This window comes from Leopardus geoffroyi, chromosome A2, assembly GCF_018350155.1.
Source record: "Leopardus geoffroyi isolate Oge1 chromosome A2, O.geoffroyi_Oge1_pat1.0, whole genome shotgun sequence".
NCBI lineage: Eukaryota > Metazoa > Chordata > Mammalia > Carnivora > Felidae > Leopardus > Leopardus geoffroyi.
This window is the reverse complement of record NC_059331.1, coordinates 29,922,058-29,948,238: the sequence shown is the minus strand read 5'-3', so window position 1 is coordinate 29,948,238 and position 26,181 is coordinate 29,922,058. Positions and strand designations below refer to the sequence as shown.

The 26,181-nt window shown below is 38.2% G+C and overlaps 1 protein-coding gene across 5 annotated transcripts; it reads right to left on the bottom strand.

Annotated features, from left to right (window-relative positions):
• Window positions 1-884: 884 nt before the first annotated feature.
• CA2H3orf14 (chromosome A2 C3orf14 homolog) lies at window positions 885-15,697 on the bottom strand. Of its 5 annotated transcripts, none has more exons than XM_045496948.1 (5): window positions 15,585-15,697; window positions 14,826-14,937; window positions 12,686-12,809; window positions 3,222-3,296; window positions 885-1,303 (listed from the first exon to the last, which is right to left on the bottom strand). In XM_045496948.1, exons 2-5 carry the CDS (start codon window positions 14,903-14,905, stop codon window positions 1,181-1,183), a joined length of 402 nt encoding a protein of 133 aa, XP_045352904.1. In that variant the 5' UTR covers window positions 14,906-14,937; window positions 15,585-15,697; the 3' UTR covers window positions 885-1,180. The 5 variants fall into 5 exon arrangements, with proteins under 5 accessions (XP_045352904.1, XP_045352905.1, XP_045352903.1 ...); XM_045496949.1 differs by having other exon boundaries at window positions 15,601-15,678; XM_045496947.1 differs by having other exon boundaries at window positions 15,520-15,645.
• Between the last annotated feature and the right edge of the window lie 10,484 nt (window positions 15,698-26,181).

The window sequence follows — 26,181 nt, the reverse complement described above, 5'->3', positions numbered from 1 at the left end:
GTGCTGTTTATTCCTTAATTACAACTGTTAACACTGTAGAGAAGTATGTTAATCTGCCAGCGCATATTATGAAAACAACGTTATTGTTACCCACACCAACCACCCACTCAACAGGATATTTCCAAGATGGTAGTTTAAAGGAACTTATCAGCACAATGGACGTTTCAATACAGTGTTTTTTTTTTTTGTTTTTTTTTTTTGTTTTTTTAGCTTATCCTATTTTCTTTTAAAAACACAAACCAGTTTGAAATTTAAATGCTTGAATGGCAATGAACGTATAGACTCCCCTTGCTAGCAGGAGCTGCCTCTATAATTAGAAAAACAAATTTTTTTGAGTGTTCAAGCAGTGGAAGACTGAGGAACCTCAAAGCTTTCTGACAGTTTGAGAAATAATGAAAATAGAAGGGAGAGGGAAGGGCAAGTTTAAAGATGAGAAGATGAGAGGAGTTATCGACATTCACAGGGTTGGCAATCCTTAAATAACCAAGTCAAAATCCAATAACCATTCTCAGCTCTAACAGGGGACCTTTTCAGAACCAAGTCTGAGCCTTCCTGAAACTGGCTACTTATCAAATGCTTGATGGTTTAGTTATTTCCCCCAGAACTTTCAGAGGTTTGATTATCTATGAAGGACAAAATCCTATAAATCCATTCTCTAATAAATATTATATTGAAGCAGCTTAAGTGTCTCTATTTTTTCTACTTGTTAGAAGAAACTGTAATAATGGACCAACACCCACTTTGATCCTGTGCTGAACATGATCCCCATAATAAAATAACCAAAATGATTCTAGAAAATGTAACATCAGAACAACCAGTATTTACTGTTTAGATGAGAATGGCTGTAAATGATTTTTTTTTTCCTTAAAACGAGACACACACACTTATTTAGCAACTTATTTAATAAACAGTCCACCTTTCAGTATGAGCTTTTAACACTAACACTTCCATGGATTTGGCAGAAGGCAAATTCTTGACCTGGAACTACTAGTAGGTCTCAAAGTGACAACCTGAGACTGGTCAGCAGATTGTCAGATCCTGACCATCATTGAGAAGGTAATGGGACACTGGGAACGTACTCGATTCCTAAAGTTCCTGAAACGATCTGCATATTCTTTAATATTCAGCTGTACTAAACAGGTTCTTTTGAAAGAGCATGTGAAGGAGTTATCACTGCGCCTCATTTTGAGTGGTATTTTTCTGCTTCATTTTCATTTTCAACACCGATCGGATATGGTGCTCTTCCTAAAAGAAACTGTTCCCACTTGGGAATATATTCTTCTACTGATGCCCAGTAAAGAGTCTGGAAAAAAAAAAAAAAAAAAAAAAAAAAACAACATCCAAAAGTAAAAAAGCATATCAAGCAATTGAACTTGGCTCTTCATAATAGTCTAAATGTTTATTCACTGAAGTGTGTGTATGCGTGTACACACACACACATGCACACATAGACGTAGAATGCACTTCCTCTACAGAATATTTTATGTTAATTTTAGAAAGAAATCTGGCTACTTACTAGTGTTAATTTTCAAATTTCTCAGTAAAACCAGAGCCTGGCAGAATTACAGGTTTTAGGATTTTATTGTGATTTTACACGCCCTCTTGTGGCCAACCTTGTGATTATTACCAGTGGAATCATTTATGGCTACAATCATTAAATGTTTTCGGTTACTGTTCCAAATCTCCTACCAAATGATTACGTGTACTGAAGTTATTACAATGAAATGATTAAACATGAACAACTGATTTATAGTTGACCTAAAAAGATTGGACCTGCGATGAGCTCAGGAACTGAAATGTAACCAGTGCAGGATTCAGGTGAATGGACTCCTTAATTGTAAGGGGAGAAACATTTAAAATATGCATCCATTATACCTTTTAGAAGAGCACTCGTTATGGTAAATTGTAATTTCTTCCCAATTTTTTTTATATTGAGAAAAAATAATATAATGTAACCGCTTTTCATTTAAATGGCTTAGAAATTGAGATACTATATTAATGGCCTGCCTATAGCAAGTCTGTAAGCTACAGAGGCTCATGCAAAGATCACCATATAGTTTCTAGACGCTTTGATGGTTTTTTGCATGACTGCTCTAACAAAGCCAAATAAAAGAAAACTACCAAAAATCTCTATCCTTGCAGGGCATTTTATAGGAGATTATCACTATGAATCTCATTTTGGGAAATTCAACCAAAGAATTCCATAGCATTAACACATAATGATCCACTCTGCACATTAACAAGGTACAGGAGTTCTGAAAGTTGAAAATGGTGAGCGGTTCTACATATCTATCTATCTATGCATGTGGTCTGAGAAGTAGCCTGAAACACTTAAAATAGAGGTCATCCTGCTGTGCAAGACTAGCTCAGAAAAATACCAACCATCGCCTGTGGTTGGGAGTTTCTCCACCATTCATGGCTGGATTAACCCCTATTGTGTGGGCCCCGTATAGGCCAGAGCAAGGTATTGGAGAATTCAACAAAGAAAAAGACATGCCCAAGGCACAACTTTGTACCAGAGTTCTTTCTATCCTTGATCACTGCCTCTTCTTATTACTCTAGATGACACAGAAAATTGAAGGGCAAATTCTCATCCTTTAATTTTGAGTCTATTCACATCTCTGGTTAGGCAGCAAGCAAACTGTATTTGAAAAAGGTCATTAGGAATATAAAATTAAACTACTCTATATGGAGTAAATTTCCTTTCATCACAGATATATTCATATACCAAGTAGGATTTATTTTTGCCAACAATCTTCCCAATCTGTTCTTGAACTGAGCAAAATAAAACAGACAAAAGCCACACTATACTGCGTGATAATATGCATTGAAATAGCATTGGTTGAAAATTGGTGAAGGGACTAAACTACTAACATTAGCCAACAGGAAAAGCACTTTGGTTAGGCATGCTGTCATCTTAAGATTTAGTGCATAGTGTCTCTCATGGTTTAACAGGGTAGTTGTTTCTAGATGAAAAGATAGAGGATTTTAAGAAAATTTTCATGTGACACTTTTTTTTTTTTTTTAACATCAAGACACTTATCAGTCACCTACATACAAAGCACAGCACTGTGGACATGTAAGGATCAATCAGACATATCTTGTTTATTTTACTGAATAAATAAGTCTGGGAAATACATACATAGAACCACAGTTAATTTACAATGTACTCATAACAGCATGGGGTCTCTTCTTATACTTTTGATCTTTAAGATTCTCACCTCAAGAGAAACCACCTCTGGTGATGGAATTGGGTGACTCCGGGTCTGTAGAGACTTTTCTGCTGCTTCTATATCCTGTGATAGGTATCAATATTATAGAAACAAAATGTATTTACATAACACATACAAATGGCACCTGTAATAGCAACATCTATATCCCAAATCTCTCAACTCTTCTCTGGATATACAGTCTGAACTGAAGGAAGGTCATTGAGGTAGGAGACTGATCACTGGCTAGGCAACCAGTTTCAGATCGAGAACAGAGCCTTCTTATCTTAAAATAAAAAGTGGGGGTAGTGTCGAGAGCACTTTCAAGGTCTTCCATTTCATTTAAAATAGTAAATGGCAATAATTCTTGAAAAATGGACTTTCTTATAAAACTGCTCAGGATACTACCTTAGCCCTAATACCATTCAAAACTGCCAGGTGGATAAAACGGTCAAATATTCCGACACTAAAAACAGATATTTTGTGTGTTTTAAAAAAATTTTCTTTTAATATTTATTTTTGAGACAGAGACAGGGCATGAACGGGGGAGGGGCAGAGAGAGAGGGAGACACAGAATCGGAAGCAGGCTCCAGGCTCTGAGCCATCAGCCCAGAGCCCGGCGCGGGGCTCAAACTCACGGACGGCGAGATCGTGACCTGAGCCGAAGTCGGACGCTCAACCGACTGAGCCACCCAGGCGCCCCTAAAAACAGATATTTTGACACTGCACTAACCTTAAAAGTGAAGTGTTCTGGGCCAGATCATGGAAGTGGTATATTAATGTCACACATTTCATTTGTTCGGTGTTCTTTTTATTTTGTATTCATGCAAATTCTCCACATATTGAAAAGAAAGACCATGAGGTACCTCCATACTTTGCAGCAAAAGCCTTTTCACTACACTCTAGATTTTTAGTACTAGATTTCTAGGGCAGTCTCGATGGCCAGCTTTACTGCTACGTTGTGCATCATTCATCTGATGGCTTTTAAGCACTGGGCTTTAATTTGTAGTTTAATTCGTGGGTGTGTGCATTTGCTCTTATGGTTGTAGAAACACAAGGGTAATTAATTACACTTAATTCATACTCTGGTAAAGATGTTACCTTGATATGTGGATGAAGTGTATGCCCAGAAATGTAGAACATTCCAAGTCGTTAGTGAAATGCTGAGCTCTGTTTCGTGCTCCCCACATTGGCACCTATGTTGTCTTGTGCTTGCTTATGTTTGTCGAGTTCACAGAGGCCTTGGCTCAAGGCTGTGTAAATTTTGTCTCTCCTTTGAGCTTAGTGAGTTGATCGAAAAGAGAAAGTTCTCTGATCCATGTACAAGCATTGGAGCAATCCAAGTACAGGGCTGTTGGACAGACGGAGAGCGATGGAAAAGGGCGTGGGAGTGGGGTGTGAAGAATCCAATGCTGAACAGGAGAAAAGAGCGAGCAGATGGTAGCGGCGGGAGCAAGGAATGGGTGTGAAATGTAAAAGGGAAAAACAGGAAATTCCCTAAAGGGACTCCCCAAAGTTGCACAACCATTAATGCACCTGCTGTCTAGAAGAAGGTGATTTGAAGGGGAAAACCAGCAATTTAGGGATCAAAAGCCCATCTAATAGCCCTGTCTATTCCCCACCAGAAGTTTGTAGCTGAGACACATGCTAAAGAGCTTTTGATGCCGATGCTACACTGAATAGTGAAGATTAACTCTTCTGTGATTGCACTGAGATTGTACAAGGTCCTGGAACTGTTCTAAATCAAACAAAAGAATCCTAACTCCATTTACACCATTATTAGAAGAGTTTTAAATTTACTGTTAGTGGTAGATCTAGGTGCCACTTGCACCTATAGACAAGGTTATAAACCTTTGCCTTAAAGACCAGAAAGTAAGGGTGTTGAATCTCTCTCCTAGAAGAGCAGATTTGCAATGAAAGAGTAGACGTGAGCAGGGATCTGTGGCCTGGTAAGACAGGCCTGTTGTGAGTAACTTGACTGTCAGCTCCGAAGCATTTCGACAAGGGATTATCACCCTTCCAGAGAACTTCTTTCTCAAGTGAGATTTTACTTTCTTAGCTGTTTTGCTTACCTCTCTGCCTCCGACTTCTCTTTCTCCTTAGCTGGCTCCTTTTTTCTCTTCCTAATCTGAAGTGTGGGCTTTCTTAAGATTTGTGACATCTGTCCTCATCTTTTTACTTTCGCTCTCTCCAAGACTGCCTCTTATCTAGCTTCAGCTCTTAATGTAGAGGGACAGATAACTTTTCTTCCCAGCCCTTATTCCTCAACCTAATAAAACGACACTTACTCCTCCCGACTGTACTGAATATACAAGAGTGGGAGTTCTCCTCCCCCAGACACCGATGCTGCATCTTCTATCTTCAACTCTTCTTATTCCCTGACATTTAAAAATGCAAAGGTCCGTAGACTGATCCTTCAGGATGTCTCCTCTAGTCTGTCCATGCCATCCTGTGCTATGGCCTTATTATTACGTACTTGTTCAACAAATATGACTTGGACCCAGGCTTAGACGATGCCTCATTTCAACCTCATGAAATTGATTAGTTTTGCTAAAATTACTACTTTAAATATGTGTTTACCTACTTAAAAAAAAAACATACCCACTACACAGAGGACAAAATATGAATTCCTCAGCCTGACTGAAAAATCTCTACCTTCTGTAGCAAGTTATATCATATTATTTTCAATGAAGAACCTTCTCTTTGACTATACACTGCGAGATGATAAGGACTATGTTTACTACTACCTTTAAGCATCTGAGAATCTTATAAAGCGCGGGGCATGTACTAAACACTTAAATATTCACTACATAAATAAATGATTAAGGTGTCAAAAGTTTCCTGAGTATAAATGAAAAGCTTAAAAAAAAAAAGTACCCAAGGGGGTTGGGGGGAAGAAGAAAAAAAGCAGGTGAAAAGAGGGTAGACTTACCTGACTAGACCTTTTTATCTTGTTTTTTACAGATCTGTCACTTGATACATATCATTGAAAAATTGATATAGTTACAGAACAAATGAAAAAGCAATCCCTAAAAGTTGAAAACAAAAGGAAACAAACCTGTTGTCTATTTGGTGGCATAGCCACATCAAGAAAAAAGTACATCAGGTGGTCTTAGAACACGGTATTTTGACTGAGCATCCATAGTGAGATGTACCCCAAGGACAAAAAGAATTGTAAAAAGTTTCTGACTGAGAGCCATAGTCTGTAATCATACTGTTGCTGGTAGTGGTGTCTATATCACGGGATACAGTAAATGACTATGAGGTTGGTACTGGGAAATTACTTGTGAACTGAGATTTTTGGTTTGAGGGGGAAAAAAGAGTTAAAGGTTGATGATTTTAAGTTAAAAGTCTTGGAATCATGTGATCGAAATGGAATTATTGATACGAGCTCTTGCTGACTTTTATCTTTTTTTTTTTTTCAATTTTATCTTTAAAAAAAGTTGTAAGAAACACCCGATCAAGGGCTCTAAATATACATTCCTATCAAAAGGATCCAGGGCTCCTTGGAGCAAAAGCCAATTCCAAATGCGTATGATTAACCTGATAGATATCATCGTACCAGAAAGAAAGTAAACTACCAAGGACTGTTAAGATCAGGTCAGAGGCATTCACGAGCTACCTTGGAGGTTTCCACTTGGTAAAAATGGGACAGTTGGAGCATCAGTGGGAATACAGATTGAACACTGCAGCCATATTTAAAAACACCAATTTGTCACTTTTGGAGGATACTAGAGAATCAACCTGTTATTTTTGAAAACTAAGTACGGAGAAAAGAATCAAGCACTCATCATGCTTGTTCCTATAGGAAATGTACTTCAGTATAACCAACTATCTGCTGAGGGCAGGTTCATCTTCTTGTAAATGATCAGTAATCGAATAAAAAGGAATAGAAGAATGCCAATATCACTTTTCGCAAGCCCTGATAAGCATATGTAGGCCACGATCACCAGTGACTGCTAACATTCCAGAAGGAGAGACAACCAGTCATTACAAAAGTGTTTTTCCCCCAAAACACTGAACCTGAATGTGATCAGGTCTCTAGAAATGCAGAGCATTAACATGTGGTTGCTGAGAATTTGAAATGTGACAAGTCTGAGTCGAGAAGCGCTGGAAATGTAAAACACACACTGAATTTTGAAGGCTCAGTAAGAAAAAAGAACAAGGTATGTACTAACTTTCAGGAGCAATATATTTGAAATATGAAAATTTTAATGTTTCATTTAATGTTTCTTTTAACCTTATTAAAAATGGTTACTAGGAAATTTTATAATACTTGTGTTATATTTCTGTTGCACAGCACAACTTCATCCTATCAATCTATGTCAATTATGGGGAATAGAGGAACATACTAAATGATACTTCAGCAATGTAATTAGTAATATCCAGATTGTGAGAAGCTCTATAGGAGAAATGAGCCAATTCCTTCAACAAAGAAATTCAAAGGGGGTTAGAAAAGAAAGGGGTGGGGCAGAGGGAACTTCTAGAGATTAGGGAAACCTATCTGTCAATTACATACTGGATTTTATTTGGATCCTGATTCAAACAAATGTAAAACCATGTTGATAAGTTAATAAGGGAGGGACATCTGGGTGGCTCAGTCTGTCAAGCATCTGACTTCTGGTTTCTGCTCAGGTTATCTCAGGGTCTGAGCTCAGCGTTTCGAGCTCTTCATCAGGCTCTGCACTGACAGCAAGGAGCTTGCTTGGGATTCTCTCTCCCTCTCCCTCCTTCCCTGTTCGTGCTCTTTCTTTCTCAAAATAAATACGTAAACTTAAAAATATTTAAAAAGTTAATATGGGAGACGGGCATCTCAACTGAATATTTGAGGAATTGTTAATTTCTTAAGTTGATCGCGGTATTGCGATTATACTTTAAAATAGCCCTTATCTTTGACAAACACTGAAATAGATGTACACCAAAGTGTTTAAAGATGGCACAATGGCATGCCTGAAGATGAGCTTCAAAATAATTTGAGGGGCGGGCTGGGGGTGAAGGTGAGGAGTGTAGATGAAACAAGGTTGGCTGTGTTTTGATAATTACTGAATCTGGGTGATAAGCACATGGAAGTTCATTCTTCGATTTCCTCTTCTACATAGGTTCGCAATTTTTCATAACAATTAAAAAACAAGTTTCCAGTATGGATGGTGGTGTAAATGTTACTCTATGGCAGTACTCAGCAGCCTCTATAAATGAGTTGACTCATGATTAGGAAAGGTAAACTGTGAGCACAAAAAGTCATGTACTGCGATTTCTTTCTTTTCCCCTCACTAGACCTGTCCCTCCCTCTCAACCCAGCAATGGATATCTCCCTATAAATCTATGCAGTGATGCCAGCTCTGGATGGGCTGGGTTTAATCGTTTAATGTGCTCAAGGTGCAATTTCTGGGATTGCAAAAAGAAGATACTTAGGCATGAGATACAGGGTCACTGGTACAAGCAGCACTTAAGCATTCGTTAAACTCGCTCTTCACTGGATTTGGAGAAAGTGAGAAATGTGAGTAGGGAAGAGGAGAGATGGGGTCCTGTAAGTTATTGGCCATCCTGGGGGGCAGCTGGTTCAAGGCTCTGACCGGCAGCCACCCCAAGAAGGCTTCCGGGATGCACCTTATGGGAAGCACCTGCCATATCTCTAGTCTGCTGTAGCACACTCCTGTTCCTTCTCACCCTGGAATGTTTGTTCATTTTCTTCACAAGATGATGTTTGCTACCACAAAACTGACTTTTTGGGTTAATCAATTTTGTCACTGGTGGTGGGGGTAAGGAAGGAGGTGGAAAGAGATGACCTTTTACATCCTGGAAGTATTTATGGAAACAGAATTCTCTCTTCCAAATCAATTTTGTTCTTAAAAGGCAGATACATTTCATTTTATTTCATTTCTGGAAACTAACAAGCTAACAATCCATTATCATCTATGATACTTACTGACTAAACTCTCAGTGTGAGTTTTCTTCTCTGCTTAAATTCATGTTCATTCTTTTACTAATATGCTTGAACAGTTTGGGATTAGTCTTTTCATTATCATCCCATTTTAAAGACATCTTTGATACTCTTGCTAATTTATTTTTCCAAATGCATTTAGAGAAATTTTGTTGGGTTTGATGTGAAATTTTTGTGGGGTTCTATTGAAACTAAAAATAACATTGTGGGATGCCTGGGTTGCTCAGTCGGTTAACCCTCCAACTTTAGCTCAGGTTGTGATGTCACAGTTGATGAATTCGAGCCCTACATTGGGCTCACTGCTGTCAGTGAGGAGCCCGCTTCAGATCCTCTGTCCCCTCACTGTCTCTGCCCCTCCCCCACTCATGCTCCCTCTCTCTCCCTCTCTCAATAATAAACCTTAAAAAACATAACTTTGTGACAACTGGTGTTATAAAAATAATAGTTAAAAACTAATAGTTTTCCCATCAGGATTAAGGCATATGTCTCCATTTAAATTTTCTCTTGAATCTCCCATTGAAATGTAGTAATTGTAACAGTCATGTAAGTCCCCTGTTAAGAGCATTCCCAAGTATTTTATAATTTCATTGCTAATGTGAATGTGATCTCCTATTTTCCAAGTATATCTATAGGATTGTTACTGATATTTTTATGTTTACTTTCTATCCATTAATTTTACTCAACTAATACTAGTTTTAAAACAACTTTGGCTTGTCTACATATACAGCCATATCGTTTAAAAATACTAGTGTTGTATCTTCCTTTCCAAAAATCAAGGCTTACTCCCTGTTATTTGGATGCTCTGACCAATATAAGAAACACTAAGGTCAAATAATGGATGCTGATAGAGCGCATCCTTATATTGTTATTAGTGTCTTTACAAGAATGCTTCCAAGTTTTAGTGGAAGCATTTTTAAGGTGTATTCTGGTCTTAAGTACATATCGTGATGTAACTGAAACTGTTCTTGACCAGGGGTATTAGGAGCAGTTAGTTACCTTATGGTTTCCTCAGCTCTAAATTAAGGCAATAGCAGTGGTCAGTGGTTTTCACCATTCCTTAGAGTGACAATAGAGCAGACAAGGAAGGGCTAAATGGGTGGGGCTTTAGGCCAAAGCAGGTCCATTTTTACTTTAATCTTGAAGAAAAGTTTTTATGCTAAAAAAAAAAAAAAAAGTATAACCTTCAATGAGAACTGAATCTATATGCTTTTCAAAGTTGCTCCCAACTGAATATTCTGTGATCAAGTCTTATTTATGTCACTTGCACAATAATCTCTTTACAGAGTTTCAAACAAAATGATAACAGGGAAAGCAGGATAAAAAAATTGCATATACAAATATTGGAAGTATGTTTTAAAAAAAAGTGAAGAGACTGCATGTCTAACAGCAAACACACTGTATCTGTTTATGAAAAGACTGACAGGAAAAATACAAAAAAATACTAATTTCTATCTGGGTGGGATGATATGGAAAAAAAGCTATTTCAGGGGGCTCTGAGTGGCTCAGTCAGTTAAGCATTTGACTCTTGACTTTGGCTCAGGTCATGATCTCATAGTTCATGGGATCGAGCCCCTCATTGGGCTCTGTGCTGACAGTGCAGAGACTACTCGGGATTCTCTCTCTCTCTCTCTCTCTCTCTCTCTCTCCCCCCACCCCCTTTGTCTGCCCTCCCCTGCTCATGCTCTCTCTCTCTCAAAATAAAGATTAAAAAAACAATAACAACAACTATGCTAGCTCATCTTCTTTACGCTTTCAAGTTTTTTACAGTGAGAATACATTTTATTATCGAGGGGAGAAAAACCATACCAAAAGACTATGAAACTAGGTTCATTATCTTCCTTCTAGATAGGACAATGATTTCTCAGCTATTCTTCTTTAATCTAAGCTCTCCAATCTTCAAATCACATTGCATCGGAATAGGAGATGAATCTTTTCTTAAATACCCATATGTTTCTTATGTAAGTCTCTAGTTTTCTTTTGCTCAAACATGTCTAGTACTGTATTATCCCTATATATCAAGTCTCAGATTCTTCAGTTGGGTCTCACAAAATCTATCCAACCTTGCTTCCTGTGGCTTTACGAGGTAGTTAGTTAGCTCAGGGTCCCGTGAACATTAATTGGGCTATTCATTCTTCTGGGCTTGGTTCTTCTGTAAGAATGCAGTGGAATACCTTACCTTGTGCCTATTCAAACACCGTTCCAGCTTAGCTTCCACTGTCAGACTTGTTAGAATATTTTAGCTTTTGATGAGTTTTTATACTTAGTCCCACAGTGCTGAGGATTCCACGTAACTGAATGTTTGATCTCCCAAGGTCTCCTACTTTGTGTGTGACAACCTCAACCTTAGGTTATCAGTTAAGCCTATGAGCTACTGGGTGTAAAGAACTCTGAATTCTTTTGTTGACTCCACCTTCTGCTGAGAACTAGCTTAGTAGTAAGGACTCCGGGCATTCACCAAATACTTGCTCACTAAAAGGAAGACAAACTTGAAAAATCCGAATAACACCTGTACTTGTTGTAGGTAGGTAGCAGTCAAGCCTTCAAGCCTTCTAATTTAGTTTTTCTGAATTTTCACAGCAAATTCCAGATTATCCTATATATTTCCATTTAAAAATAAATATTGCAAACACCATTGGGCAAGTAAGACATATGGCAACATAGAATGCTTTGGTAGCACTATGGCTGTGACTTAAATTACTGTGGATCAAACTGCCAGAAGCTGAGAAGATAACTGAATTTCCCTCTTCCTTTATCCTCTAGTGACTACAGAAGATAACTATATCATGCCTATCGATGAAAATATTTAACAATAAAAAACTGAAAACACTGCTTTATAACTTAAATAATATAGCCTTACTACCAAATGTTTTAGTCATAGGATCTCTTGGAAGCTTGAATGGAAGCAAACTTTAGGGTTTTAATTATGGATGAAGCCATACAATTCTGGAAGCAAAGTATAGCAAGCAGCCAAAAATGTTACACATATGATTTTACTCCAAATGGGCACATTGGCCAAATGGTGAGGCCCTGCGCAATCACATACTTTGACCACCTCCTCCATCACTATCAAGAGAGATCTGGGAAATCTGTTATCTGTTATATATGAATTCTGTGTGTTGACTGTGGCCCCAATAGGGCAAAATCAAATTGTTCTCGTTTTTATGAGGATAGTTTTGAGTTGGATCTAAAAACATTATAGATACTTCATGGGGTTTTAGAATCTCCCGATAAATAAAAGAAGATAGAGAGCTGTATCTTAAATTTATTACGTCTTGCACAAAGGTGACCTTTAAATTCCTTCTGTGGTCACTGATTTTTCTGGTTGATTAAAAACACTTAGCTTAAGCAAACTTCCATTTTTTTTTTTCATTAAAAAAATGAGAATCCATATGCAACTTATCTAACATGGGTTTAAAAACTAGGTGGTACTTCGTTAATTTTATTCAAAACAAATTATATACATCAAAATTATGAAATTCACTTAAAACCTTTTTTGCATAGGTGAGGGAAAATATCTAAAATCAATGAAACTTACCTTTAAAAGACTAAGGTTCCTTTTAAGAGCAGTTTGAGCTGCTTGTATCTGAGATGCCTTTTCCTTGTTTTCATCTAGAAATTTATTCTCCATTTGTTGAAGTAACATTAATCTTTGTGATACTCTAGAAAAAAGGAAGATTATATAAAGTTTTTTTTTTTTTTTAAGGGAACATTTTAGCTTGTTCAATATGGAAGTACATTTCTTAATTACACCTCAATTCAAGTTCAACGTATTTTGAAAGCCAACTACTATGTCAATTATTAAGACAGTAGAAAATTAAGGTAGTTCAGTAAGTCTTAAATATGGGTAAAATTATTTTCATTAACGTATCTACTGTAAGTACATGCTTCTGGTTTTTTTCTTTTTTTTTTTTTTAGCCTCTATGGTCTTTGCAATTATTTTAGAGTGTTAAAACATGTTTTAATTTTTTGGTGAAAATGCAAACTGTAATACATATCCCTTTGTACACATACTTATATATACCTCCCCACACACATACATTGATATAACTTGCTATACGAAACCTTCTGCTTAACACTTCAATACCCCTGAATCTCATGTTACACATTTAGAATTGCGCTAAACTTCCATATGTTTGAAGAAGCAATAAAAATATTTTTTTCCTCTTTTTCCAAGAGAAAGATGATGGTTCCATATATGAGTGAGAGGCTGTGTGTATGTATGCATACTCACAACAAGGTGAAACAGTAATTGAAGAAAGATGTAAAAAGTTGTAAGTAAATTATCAAACTGCTTTGTTTTATATATTTAAAAAGCGTCTCATTGGTCAAGTCATCATTTTACAAGTTTTTTGGCCCTCTTAAATGATTAATTAAAAAAATGTCAGATGATAAAAAATACATGAGGGTAGAATTAAAATTGAGTAATTTGAACATTTTTTATAAGGAAAATACCTTAGAAAGCCAAGGAAGGGGGCCTGGTAATGAACTGAAGAAAAGAAATTAATTAAAGAAAACATGAGAGCCCACAGAAAGAGGTGGACATGGTTGATATCAATATAAGTACTGGACTGGTTATATAATTTGTAAGGCCTAATGCAAAATGAAAATATGGGGCTCCTTTAAAAAAAAAAAAAGTATTACACGTTTGAAGACAGCAACATTAGACCATTAAACCAAGCCTGCTATGGGTAAGAGGTTTAGAGAAGTCCATTAAATACCAGTGAGGAACCTAGAAAGGTGAGAAGGGTAAATTTATCTAGGTAATAGCAAAGCAAAGTAAAAACAACATAAATAACCCTTTTAATCTTTATTATTAAGAGACAGTGACGTTCCCTAATACCAAATCTCTCAAGTGTTAGAAAATTTAAATGACACATTTTCAGATTTTTAAGTCTGTTCACACAATATTTCACTAAGAAAGCCAGCACAATGTATTCATTTAGATAAGCCTTTAAAAAAAAAAAAAACCTTACATTTCTTCATGTCTTTTAGAAAGGCGAATTTCTTGAGCAAGCAACGAAGTCATCCTTAGTCAAAGCTGCCTTATAAGCTTTCTGCTAAATAATAAAAACATGTACAGTTACTTCTACATATCCTCAGCTTTTCAAGAGTTGATGGTTTTATTACCTCAACCCATTGATTCTCTCAGAATTGAAAAATAAAAATTGAGATGTAATGCATAAAATGAGAGAATGCACTTAAACCCATTTTTATTTACGATGCGCAGCTTTTCATATGCCAGGTGCATCCCCAAACACCATGAATCAGGTAAACTAAACATTTCACATTTCTTCCTCTTATTTCCTCACACTTTAACCTTAATCTGAATTGAAAACAAACAAGCAGCTGGTACTAAGACTAGTAAACATTTTATTGAATCAACAGAAAGAAAAAAAATCCACTCTGTAAAATTCAACACAGGAACACCATCTCTCATGCATGTGCATACACACATAGAAAGGCAAACAAGTATGAGAACCAACTGGAAACTCATGGTCTTTCTTTTATTGGAAGACTGCCCAGTTCTACCATCTCTTTTCCAAATAAGAAAGTATTTTTCATGTGTAACTGCGGTGGAAAAGCACAATTGTTCCCTTCACTGTACCCTGCGTGCTCAGGAGTCCTGTTTGGGGAGTTTGGGAAAGCCCATTTTAATGGCACATGAGCAAGCTCACCTTGACTGAAGAGCCTGGATCAATACTGATAAAAGATCAAGTGCAGTACTTTGAAGGCTGGGAGCCTGAAGGCAAATCATCTGGCTGGGTGCAAAAGCCAAAGGTGACTGTCCTAAGGGAGAAAAAAAACAGGAATGAAATTCTTTCCTCGGGTGAAGCACTGGCTTTCCTAAATTTTATGAATTAAATACTGTCGCTAATCTCGGAGTGTCCAGCGCTGACAGACTGAGCTCTTCCTTCTGTGTACATGCATGGAGGTGTAGGGCCCTGAGCCCAGCCAAGGAAACACTGCCCTGCCCTCATCGGGTTTCCTTCTAAAGGAACCGCTGTGTTTTGCTCAGCACCGCGGACAGCAACCTCCCCAGGCCCGCCCGCAAGGATCTAGTTACAGATACGTTCCTCTAAGATCACTGCAGGCCACTCCTCGCCGCATTCCTCCCAATGGAAACATTGCAGCGTCAAGGAAATCCCGGAAAGTTAGTCCATGGTAACTTCTCTTCCGTAAGCCCGCCATCAGCACTCCAGGCAAACCCCAAGATAAATACTGCCTTTCGAACCGAAGATCCCCATGGTCTGAGAGTCCTCAATCCTCCGACCACTCCAACTCCTGCTCAGGACTCAACGACCTTTCCTCATCACCCCAGCCCTTCCCCGTTAACAACATTCTCCCCACACCCGCCGGCCCTGCGGACACCTGCGCCGTTCTCGGACAGTCAGGGCCCCCACCCGCGGCCCGTAACTCCGTGGGACTCCACTCACTTAGCCGCGCTTAGACCTTTTCCGTAAAGGCGTCCGCTACAGTGCGGACGCTGGGTCCCAGCACAGGCCTGGGCGTGGTCACGCCGCCATGATTGCGCACGCGCAACGAGGTGGCGTAATCACGTTGCTATAAAAGGCGGACCTCTGGCGCGGGAGTTTTCCCAAAGCGGTAGCTGCTAGCCTTGCGAAAGCGTTTGGCGGTAGCTCAATTTCAAGGCCTTTTAAAACGAGACGTGTATCCGTTCAAAAGGCTTCAGAGTGGGAAGCTAGAAAGTCACGGAGTATGGAAATGGGAAGCCCCCTTCAAGGTACTCCAAAGGGATTGAATGGTCTTTACAGTGAGTAAAAGCACTTTAATTCAAAGAGCTTCACCCTGGTGTTCGTTGCTGAGTGGGGGAGCGGAGCCCCTGTTCGCACCCACTAGGGAAAGTAACATTAATCGGTGACGTTTTGAGGGGTCTGCATGCGGGTCGCGGTGTTATGTGGATTATCCCGGCCCTTTCCCGCAATGCTGGGTTGGGTAGGTCCCACTGTCCTCATTTAACAGAGGAGCAGACAAGCTTGGCCATTTATTTAGGTTGTAGTTTGAAGCCCGCAGAGGTTTAGTGAAATTTCCCACGGCCCTCAGGACCCCGCACTTAGAAATAATCCTTTTGTGCTGTGAAGCGCATTCTTAAACCTTTTTTTCCCCTTTGAAATAAGTTGGTGAGACACGAGGTACTATTCCTTAGTTTCAGAGGTAGAAACTGAGGTTCAAGAGAGGTAAAGTTGTTTTCTTCCTAAAGTTACTGAGTTGGTCAAGGGCGAAGTGCCAGACTCTAGTCCCGGTGTCTCGTATTTTTTTCTTCCCAGAATATCTCCATGAAACTCCGCTGATGCTTCGGGGCTATGGCGCTTTATGGTTCCTTTGCTTGGAAAACCCATTCCTTAGAAACTCACGTAGACTCAGTTCCTTATCTTTCAATGCTGCCTTCTCAAGGAAGCATTCCCCTGGACCTCCAGTATAAGAGAGGAGTTCCATTTCTTCTTTGCCCTCCTCCTGCTGTATTTCTCTCCAGAACACAACACTGTACCACTGTTCTTCACCCTAAGAACGGGTATTTTTGATTCTTATTTGCTGCTGTATCCTCAGCAACTAAAATGGCCTTGAAATAATCTGGGATTGATTTTGCATCATAATTTGAGAGCTCTGTCTTCAGTTGATAGGACCTTCGATTTAGCTGTCCCATGGCCTTCCTTAGTAAACATGAAAAATAGACCTTTGAATGGACCTTTGTTCTAGGAATGAAATAGAGCTTTTGCATGGGTACAAGGCATTCTTACCTTTTATGTAAATTTGCAAGTAAGAATTTTTTTTTTTTAAATTGGTAATTGGTTGCATGAACCTTGAGGCTGCACATGAAAGCATTTGTATGTTGTTTAAAACAAACTTTGTTCTCCCCTCCTGCTTTATGCATGGTTTGCATAGTGACACAATTGGGACAGGCCCAGCTCTTTTTTGACTTGGAATCTCGCTTCTTTAGGTCATCGTCTTCCCTAGGAGTGAATCAAGGAATACCTTCGAATTGTCTTGCAATTTTTAGGGGGACAGTAATCAGCAATACCTCACAGACACTTAAAAGTTATCTAGAGAGACGGATTATTTTGTAGCATCCTGTAAAAGCACTTGCTCTACTCAAAGATCTGCTGTGATAGCTCTGCTCTTCATGACAGCCTCCAGTTGATCTTTTCTGTGAGACACTTGGCTGGGGAAAAAGTATCTGTGGCAATTGCACAGTTTGTCTCTACACAGCTTCTCTATTAGGTAGGTTTGGGTACTTCTTGGAGTGAGATATTCTTGGTCTACCACACAGATTGTGGGAACCTTGTAAGTGATGCCTGGCTCATAATGGGGCATTCTGTAGATGTGCAGTGAAGTTAGTATTTCCTAACCCTGGTATAGTTCTGCCCACCACTGTGCTAAAATTGTTCCTTAGCCTCATCGTTTAGAAAGCCCTGTGCTCTTTAGCCATAAATTCTATAAAGATGCATCTATTAAATATCTCTCAGATATAGTTTCTGCCCTCAAAAGCCTACAGGGCTCTTAAGGTATATACAGAAAGCTAGAGGATTTTGGCTGACAACATAATAATGACTCCTTTTCATTGACTGTTCATTCTGTACTAGGCGCTGTGTGTGATTTACCTCATCTAATCCTCCTTAACAGCCCTGTGAGCAAGACAGGGTTGCTTGACTTACTATCCCCATTCTTATAGCTGAGAAAACTGAGGTTTAGAGACCTGATTTATGACCATATTGTAAGTAAATGAGTCCTGGCTTGATGTTAGTATTGTAAGTAATTGTCTACAGTATGTCAACAATGTGTCACTAAAACGTATCCTGCAGATTGTGAGGGTGCTAGAGAAGAAAGAGCACCAAGAGCAGCAATAGTCTAGGTAACATTTAAAAAGTCCATATATTTTTGAGAGAGAGAGCGTGAGCAAGAGAGGGTCAGAGAGAGAGGGAGACAGAAGATCTGAAGTGGGCTCTGTGCTGAGAGTAGCAAGCCAGATGGGGGGCTCGAACTCATGAACCGTGATATGTTGACCTGAGCTGAAGCTGGACGCTCAACTGACTGAGCCACCCAGGCACCCCTAGATAACACTTTGGGAGGCTAAGTTGAGTTTTGCAAACTGGGTGGAATTTGGAGGTCTGCTTTTGTAATTGGGGGTATCAGGTGGCAAGATGGGGTGTGAACTCTTGTAAGTGAAGGAGCCCTTATGGAAGTGTGTGCATGAGAATATGTCTGGGGTGAGGAGCCGTGGAAAGGAAGCATTGAGAAGAATGTTTCTTCTCATTTCCCCCAGTTTTGAAGATTTCATATCTGGTGTCAGAGACTTAGAAAATAGAGGTTTGACAGTAACAAAGAGAAGGAAGGATTGGAAAAGGTGAGACTGATAAGTAAAGAATAGAAGTAGGGAGACTTGATGGAAAAGAAAGGACAAGCTTTGGAGACTAAGAAATAATTAAAAGAATCCCAGAAACCTTGACAGTTTCAGACTTGAAATTACTAACAGTAACTTATACAGTTTATACAGAGGTTTGCAGTTATGGTTTACACAGAGGCCATCTTTTTTAGACATCCTTTGGGTGTACTTTGGGTAGACAAATAATAAGAAAATGAAGCACTCATGCCTGAAATGGAGTTAGTGGTTTTTTTCTTTCTCCCTTGTTTCAGGAAATCCCAGATGAAATTTGGTGCAGTGGGTCCAATTGCTTGTCTTTCTGCTTTTCTTCACTCTGAAATATAATCATTGGACTTTTATCTTTTTCCAGAGTTGTAGATGGTCCATTTCACTATGGAAAAATACTCTATGCTCAGAATATCTCTGAAATGCTTTAAATTGGTCCTGCATGGGTTTTGACCAAAGAGAATTTACAACCAGATACTTCTTTAGGATCTTTTGTCAACGAATCAGCTATCAATCTAGGTCTAATCAGATAAAACTGTGCAATAGAGAAGTCATTATCACAGCTGGTGCCTGCATTGTAGACATTCTTGGCTGAGAGAATAAGACTGTGCTGATAAAACTATGCTCATTCCTAGAGATTTCCAGTGAGAATTTGCATAAGCTTTTTCCTTCCTGCGAGAGCAAATTAAAAACCTCACTGGTTCTAAAATTCACTTGGAACGCATTAGAATTTTTAAATTGAAAGCACACATGATAATTCTTAGCAAATCACTTGTGTTTTGTATACATAGTAAAATACGTATATTTTCTCCTCCCCAAATTTCGGCAATTTAAAGCTCACACGATCCTTTTGTCTTAAATTGATACCCTTCCAGCTGTGTATAATTTAAAAGCCTCCCCCCCCCCCCCCCTTTTAATCCTGGCTCCTTGATTTCCCAGCGTCTTTCAGTTTACTCACTAGTCTCTCTAACTCTTTAACTCAGGCTTTTCTTGAGGTGGGAATTTTGTATAGTTCTGCCTGTTTATTTTCTCCATGTCTCTTCCTGCCCCACCCCCACCCCGGGCCTTGCTCTTAGAATTCAGTAACAACTGTATGAGTCCACTATTGAGTAAGCAATTAAAAACCTTCTTAATGCATACTTGACGTCTTGGAGCACTGCATTCTGCAGTTTCCATCTTTTTGTGATGCTCTGCATCTGTTTACTAAAAAAATTGGAGGCTCTTGGCACTAGCCTGTTTCTCATTATTATTGTTTGCTATCTCTCCTTGAAAACTTAAAATTTCCTTTGAAAGAATGAGTTGCAGTCTTTCTACATTGCCACTTGTTTGTTTCAAGATCTGATGGTATGTTAAAATATTGTGAGATAGTCTGTTGTTGATTAATGCGTTTGGGACAGATAATTTAAAAAAAAAAATCACCCGTATCCTTCATTTACATTTACATGAGAAAAGCATGAGATGATGTCTTATCTAGTTTTTTGAGACTTTTGTATGAATACATTTCTTCTTTTGCTAGAGCATTGGGTCTTACTTTCAAACCTGATTTTTTTTTTCTTTTGGGTATTGCTTTTCAGAAATGACTTTATTAAATTGAAAGCTGAGTTTGATTCTATTGATGGCTTGTTCTTACGAACCTCATATTTGAAAATGAATGTTACTTTTAATGTAAGAATTTTGAAAACCCTAGTTAAATATACACTTGGGATTTGGCTCATTTTTAGAATCCTATTTTTCAGCGAGGTTAACAACATGAAATGATTCCTGAATATCTTTATATACGGGTATGCTTTTCTTGGGCTCTGAAAAAAATACAAGTAAAAAGCCAAAGAGATAGATGGCAAATTAATTTTCTGCAAGTTTCTAATGTATTTCCTCAAGTTCAAATGTGTACAACGTTGATTACTAGTTTGTTTATACATTCAAAAAATAATGTTTTAATTAGATTAAATGGGAGCCTCAAGTTTTAGTCAACTTAAAATATTTGCAGCTGGTGGAAATGTTAATGGTACTTTGAAAAATTGGATAAAGTTGTCCTTTTACAATTTTGTTGTATTTGTTTGATGTGAAATAGTAAACATGTTGGCTTATATGCCTAAAATTTTGAAGAAAAGTAGTAGAAGGGAAAAGAAATGGATTCATTTTAACTCTAGATGGCAGTTAAACACAGCTAACAAAGACCAACTTGTTTGAAATACAGAAACACAAAAATAGTAAAAACACACACACGTTCTGTTCTACCATCCAGTTAATTATATTCTCAAAACGATGTCTTGGATTGATATTCCTAAACAAACATGTACAAAATGTAATTACACACAAGTGAAATAAATAGTGTCGGCCTGTAATTGCAAGATTTTTTTTTTTCAACTTGTAATATGGCATACACCTGTGCAATGGCTTCTACTGCCTCTGTTTTGTCATTTTTACTAACATCTCATTCAGTGTAGTTTTATTTTATGTACACTTATTTACCAATATCAATTCAAGCCATATGCCATTGGGAAAACTATTACATATTTAATGTCTTGAAATGTTAAAATATAAGTAAAGCCTATTTTCATGAGGAAATGCGTTCTCTATAAGTCCATTCCAAAAGCTGGCATAGATATCCCCTCGTGTACATTTGCAACTGCATTTTACTTTATATATATTTTTACCTATAAGTATTTAATTCATTAGCTTGGTGTTTGGAAGTTACCAAATAATATTTCTCATAGTATTTATAAGAGAAAGCAGAAGCTTGTCAGATCATACCTTGTTCTCCTCTCATGGTCTCAGCTCTTGGAGTAGACTACGTCGTATACATTCGTAGAGCACAGCTACCTCTGATACATGATGACTGTATGGTGATAGGGTGATTGGTGAAGAGAATAAAAAGGACTTAAAGGACATCTCAGGTAGCTTAGAAGAGGAAAGGATGTGGCCTCTTTTAAAAAAATTTTTTTTTGCAGATTTATATGAAATAACTAAATTCTTTCGAGAGGACTTACTTGATTGACTTTTGTTTCTTGTATTTAGCAATTTATGACCTGAGTCTGTTTTCACACAGTGGATTACGGCATAGGCAGCAGCCACTACCCAGGGTATCAAAGGGCCTGTATGTGAGCACCCAGACCATATATGTCTAAAACCTCGGTGGCCTTGCATTCGGGGAGGTGGGGGTGAAGTGCTTCTCAGCCAGAAAGGTGGAGAGGTTTGGGGCAGCCTAATGGAAACTGGACTTTGAACACCTCAGTTCTTGAAATTAGCGTTTGCCTTTTCAGTTGGCAGAATAAATGTTCAATGGGCTCTCCAAGAGATGTCTGTGATCACATTGTAGAGAGTTCATAAGAACTCTCTGGTTAGACCCCAGACTCCTAATAGTGGGGGTTGGTTCCTAGTAGGCTTTTGATAAATGCTTGTTGAATATATTTCAGTTGGCAACAGGATAAATTTTTCTCTTTTCTTTTCAAACAGCATAAAAACAGTCCCGTGTTACTCAAAAATAGAAGTGAAAGAATTTAGGGGCGCCTGGGTGGCTCAGTTGGATGAGCATCCCATCGATTTGTGGGATTGAGCCTCGTGTCAGGCTCCCGGCTGACAGCGCAGAGTCTGTTTAGGATTCTCTCTCTCCCCCTCCCTCTTTGCCTCTGCCCTGCTTGCATGTGAACACAGACACGCATTCTCTCTCTCTCTTTCAAAATAAATAAACTTAAAAAATAGTAAAAGAATTTTTCCATTTATTTTAGAGAAGTTTCTGCTAGAATTTTATCACAATTAATGTAATTGCTGCCTGTTTATAACAGATTGTTGCCTTGCATGGATACAGAGTTGCCAGAGCTGCTGAGGTTTCCAGGGAAGATGGAAATTTGGATGTTGATGTGAAATCTTCTGCTTAATCATTGTCAGTCACTGTTTGAAATAAAAAAAAACAACAAAGAAAAAAATGCAACATCAAACCAATGGTTTGTAGACTTCAACGTAGAGCACTCTAATTTTTTAGCTCATAATTTTTTTTAATGTTTATTGGTATATTTTGAGAGAGAGAGAAAGAGAGTGTGTGCGCACACACAAACTGAGGAGAGGCGGAGAGAGAGGGAGAGAGAGAATCCTAAGGTTTTCCACTGTCAGCACAGAGAGCCAGGCAGGGCTCTAACTCATAAACCATGAGATCATGACCTGAACCAAAATCAAGAGTTGGATGCTTAACAGACTGAGCCACCCGGTGACCCGCTCATTATTTTTTTATAACCTGTTCTAAAATTGATTTTTAAAAATGTATTTATTTAAATTCAAATTAGTTAACATACCGTGTAGTATTGGTTTCAGGAGTAGAACCCAGGGACTCATCACTTACATACAACACCCAGTGCTCATCCCAACAGGTGCCCTCCTTAATGCCCATCCCCCCACCCACCTCCCCTCCAGCAACTCTCAGTTTGTTCTCCATATTTAATAGCCTCTTATGGTTAGGTCCACTCTCTCTTTTTGTCTTATTTTTTCTTCGTTTCCCCTATGTTCTCTGTTTTGTTTCTTAAATTCCACTTATGAGTGAAATTGTAATAGATGTCTTTTCTCTAACTTATTTTGCTTAGCATGACATACTCTGGTTTCATACACATTGTTGCAAATGGTAAGATTTCATTCTTGTTGATGGCTGAGTAACATTTCAGTTGTATGTATGTATTACATCTTTTTTACCCATTCATCAGTGGATGAACATTTGGGCTCTTTCTATGATTTGGCTATTGTTGATAGGGCTGCTATAAACATTGGGGTGCATGTGCCCCATCAAATCAGCATTTTTGTATCCTTTGGATAAATACCTCATAGTGCAATTGCTGGGTCATAGGGTAGTTCCATTTTTAGTTTTTTAAGTAACCTCCATACTATTTTCCAGAGCGGCTGCACCAGTTTGCATTCCCACCAACAGTGCAAAAGGGTTCCCTTTCTCCCCATCCTCGCCAACATCTATTGTTGCCTGAGTTGTTAATTTTAGCCTTTCTGACAGGTGTGAGGTGGTATCTCATTGCGGTTTTGATGTGTATTTCCCGGATGATGAGTGATGTTGAGTATCTTTTCATGTCAGCCATCTGACTGCCTTCTTTTGAAAAGTGTCTTTTTATGTCTTCTGCCCATTTCTTCACTGGATTATTTGTGTTTTGGGTGTTTAGTTTGATAAGTTCTTTATAGATTTTGGATACTAACCCTTCATCTGATATGTCATTTGCAAATACCCTCTCCTATTCTGTCAGTTGCCTGTTAGTTTTATTGATTGTTTCCTTTGCTGTGCTGAAGCTTTTTATCTTGATGAGGTGCTAAGAGTTCATTTTTGCTTTTGTTTCCCTTGCCTTTGGAGACAGGTCGAAGCAGAAGTTGCTGAAACTGAGGTCAAAGAGGTTGCTGCCTGTTTTCTCCTCTAGGATTTTGATGGTTTCCTGTCTTGCATTTAGTTCTCTAATCCATTTTGAGTTTATTTTTGTGTATGGTGTAAGAAAGTCGTCCACGTTCGTTCTTCTGTATGTTGCTGTCCATTTTTCCCAGCACCATTTGCTGAAGGAACTGTCCTTTTTTCATTGGATATTCTTTCCTGCTTTGTTGAATATTCGTTGGCCATATCTTTATGGGTCCATTTCTGGGTTCTCTATTCTGTTCCATTAATGTATGTGTCGGTTTTGTGCCAGTATCGTACTGTCTTGATTATTACAGCTTTGTTATACAGCTTGAAGTCTGAAATTGTGATACCTCCAGCTTTGGTTTTTGCGTTTCAATGTTACTTTGGCTATTTGGGGGCTTTTCTGGTTCCATACAAATTTTAGAATTGTTTGTTCTAGCTCTGTGAAGAATACTCGTGTTACTTTGATAGAGATTGCATTGAATATATAGATTGCCTTGGGTACTATTGACATCTTAACAATATTCTTTCAGTCCATGAGCATGGAATGTTTTTCCATTTCTTTGTGTTTTCAATTTCTTTCACAAGCTTTCTATAGTTTTCAGCCTATAGATCTTTTACCTTTTTGGTTAGGTTTATTCCTAGGGATCTTATGATTTTTGTTGCAGTGGTAAATGGAATCTATTCCTTGATTTCTCTTTCTGCTGCTTCATTGCTGGTGTACTGACTGTAGGAATACAATCAGTTTCTGCACGTTGATTTTATATCTTGTGATTTTCCTGAATTCATGTATCAGTTCAAGCAGTTTTTTGGTAGAGTCTTTTAGTTTTCCACATAGAGTATCATGTCATCTGCAAAGAGTGAAAGTTTGACTTCTTCCTTGCCAGTTGGTATGCCTTTAATTTCTTTTTGTTGTCTGATTGCTGAAGCTAGGACTTCCAGTACTATGTTTAACAACAGTGATGAGAGTCTTCCCGACCCTAGGGGGAAAGATCTCCGTTTTTACTCATTGAGGATGGTATTAGCTGTGGGTCCTTTGTATATGGCCTTTATGATGTTGAGGTATGTTCCTTCCCTCTCTACTTTCTTGAGGGTTTTTATCAAGAAACAAAGCTGTATTTTGTCCGCTGCTTTTTCAGCATCTATTGAGAGGATCATATGGTCCTTATCTTTCTTTTATTAATGTGGTATATCATGTTGATTGATTTGTGAATATTGAACCAGCCCTGTTGCCCAGGAATAAATCCCACTTGATCATGGTGAAGAATTATTTTAATGTACTGTTGAATTTGATTTGCTAGTATCTTATTGAGAATTTTTGCATCTGGGTTCATCAGGGATATTAGCCTGTAATTCTCCTTTTTAGTGGCATCTTTGTCTGGTCTTGGAGTCAAGGTAATGCTGGTTTCATAGAATAAGTGTGGAAGCTTTCCTTCCATTTCTATTTTTTGGAACAGTTTGAGAAGAATAGGTATCATCTTTTCTTTAAATGTCCAGTAGAATTCCCCTGGGAAGCCATCTGGCCCAGAACTTTCATTTGTTGGGAGACTTTTGACTCCTAATTCAGTATCTGTGCTGGTTATGGGTCTGTTCAAGTTTTCTATTTCTTTTGTTTCATTTTTTGTAGTTCGTATGTTTCTAGGAATTTGTTCATCTCTTCTAGATTGCTCAGTTTGTTGGCATATAATTTTTCATAGTATTCTCTTATAATTGTTTGTATTTCTGTGTGTTGGTTGTTATCTCTCCTCTTTCATTCATGATTTTATCTATTTGGGTCTTTTCTCTTTTTGATAAGTCTGGCTAGGGGTTTATCAATTTTATTTATTCTTTTCTTTAATGTTTATTTATTTATTTTGAAGGAGAATGCACGAGAGAGTAGGAGGGGGGCAGAGGATCTGAACTGGGCTCTGTGCTGACAGCAGACAGCCTGACATGGGGCTCGAACTCACAAACCATGAGATCGTGACCTGAGCCGAAGTTGGATGCTTAACCGACTGAGCCACCCACGCGCTGCTCAATTTTGTTTATTCTTTCAAAGAACCAACGTTTCATTCTATTGAGCTATTCTACTGCTTTTGTTTGTTTTTATATAATTTATTTATGTTTTAACCTTATTCCCTTCTGCTGGCTTTAGGCTTTATTTGCTCTTCTTTTTCTAGCTCCATTAGGTATAAGGTTAGATTGTGTATTCAGAACCTTTCTTGCTTCTTCAGATAGGCCTGAATTGTAATATACTTTGCTTTTGTACTGTCTTTGCTGTATCCCAGAGGGT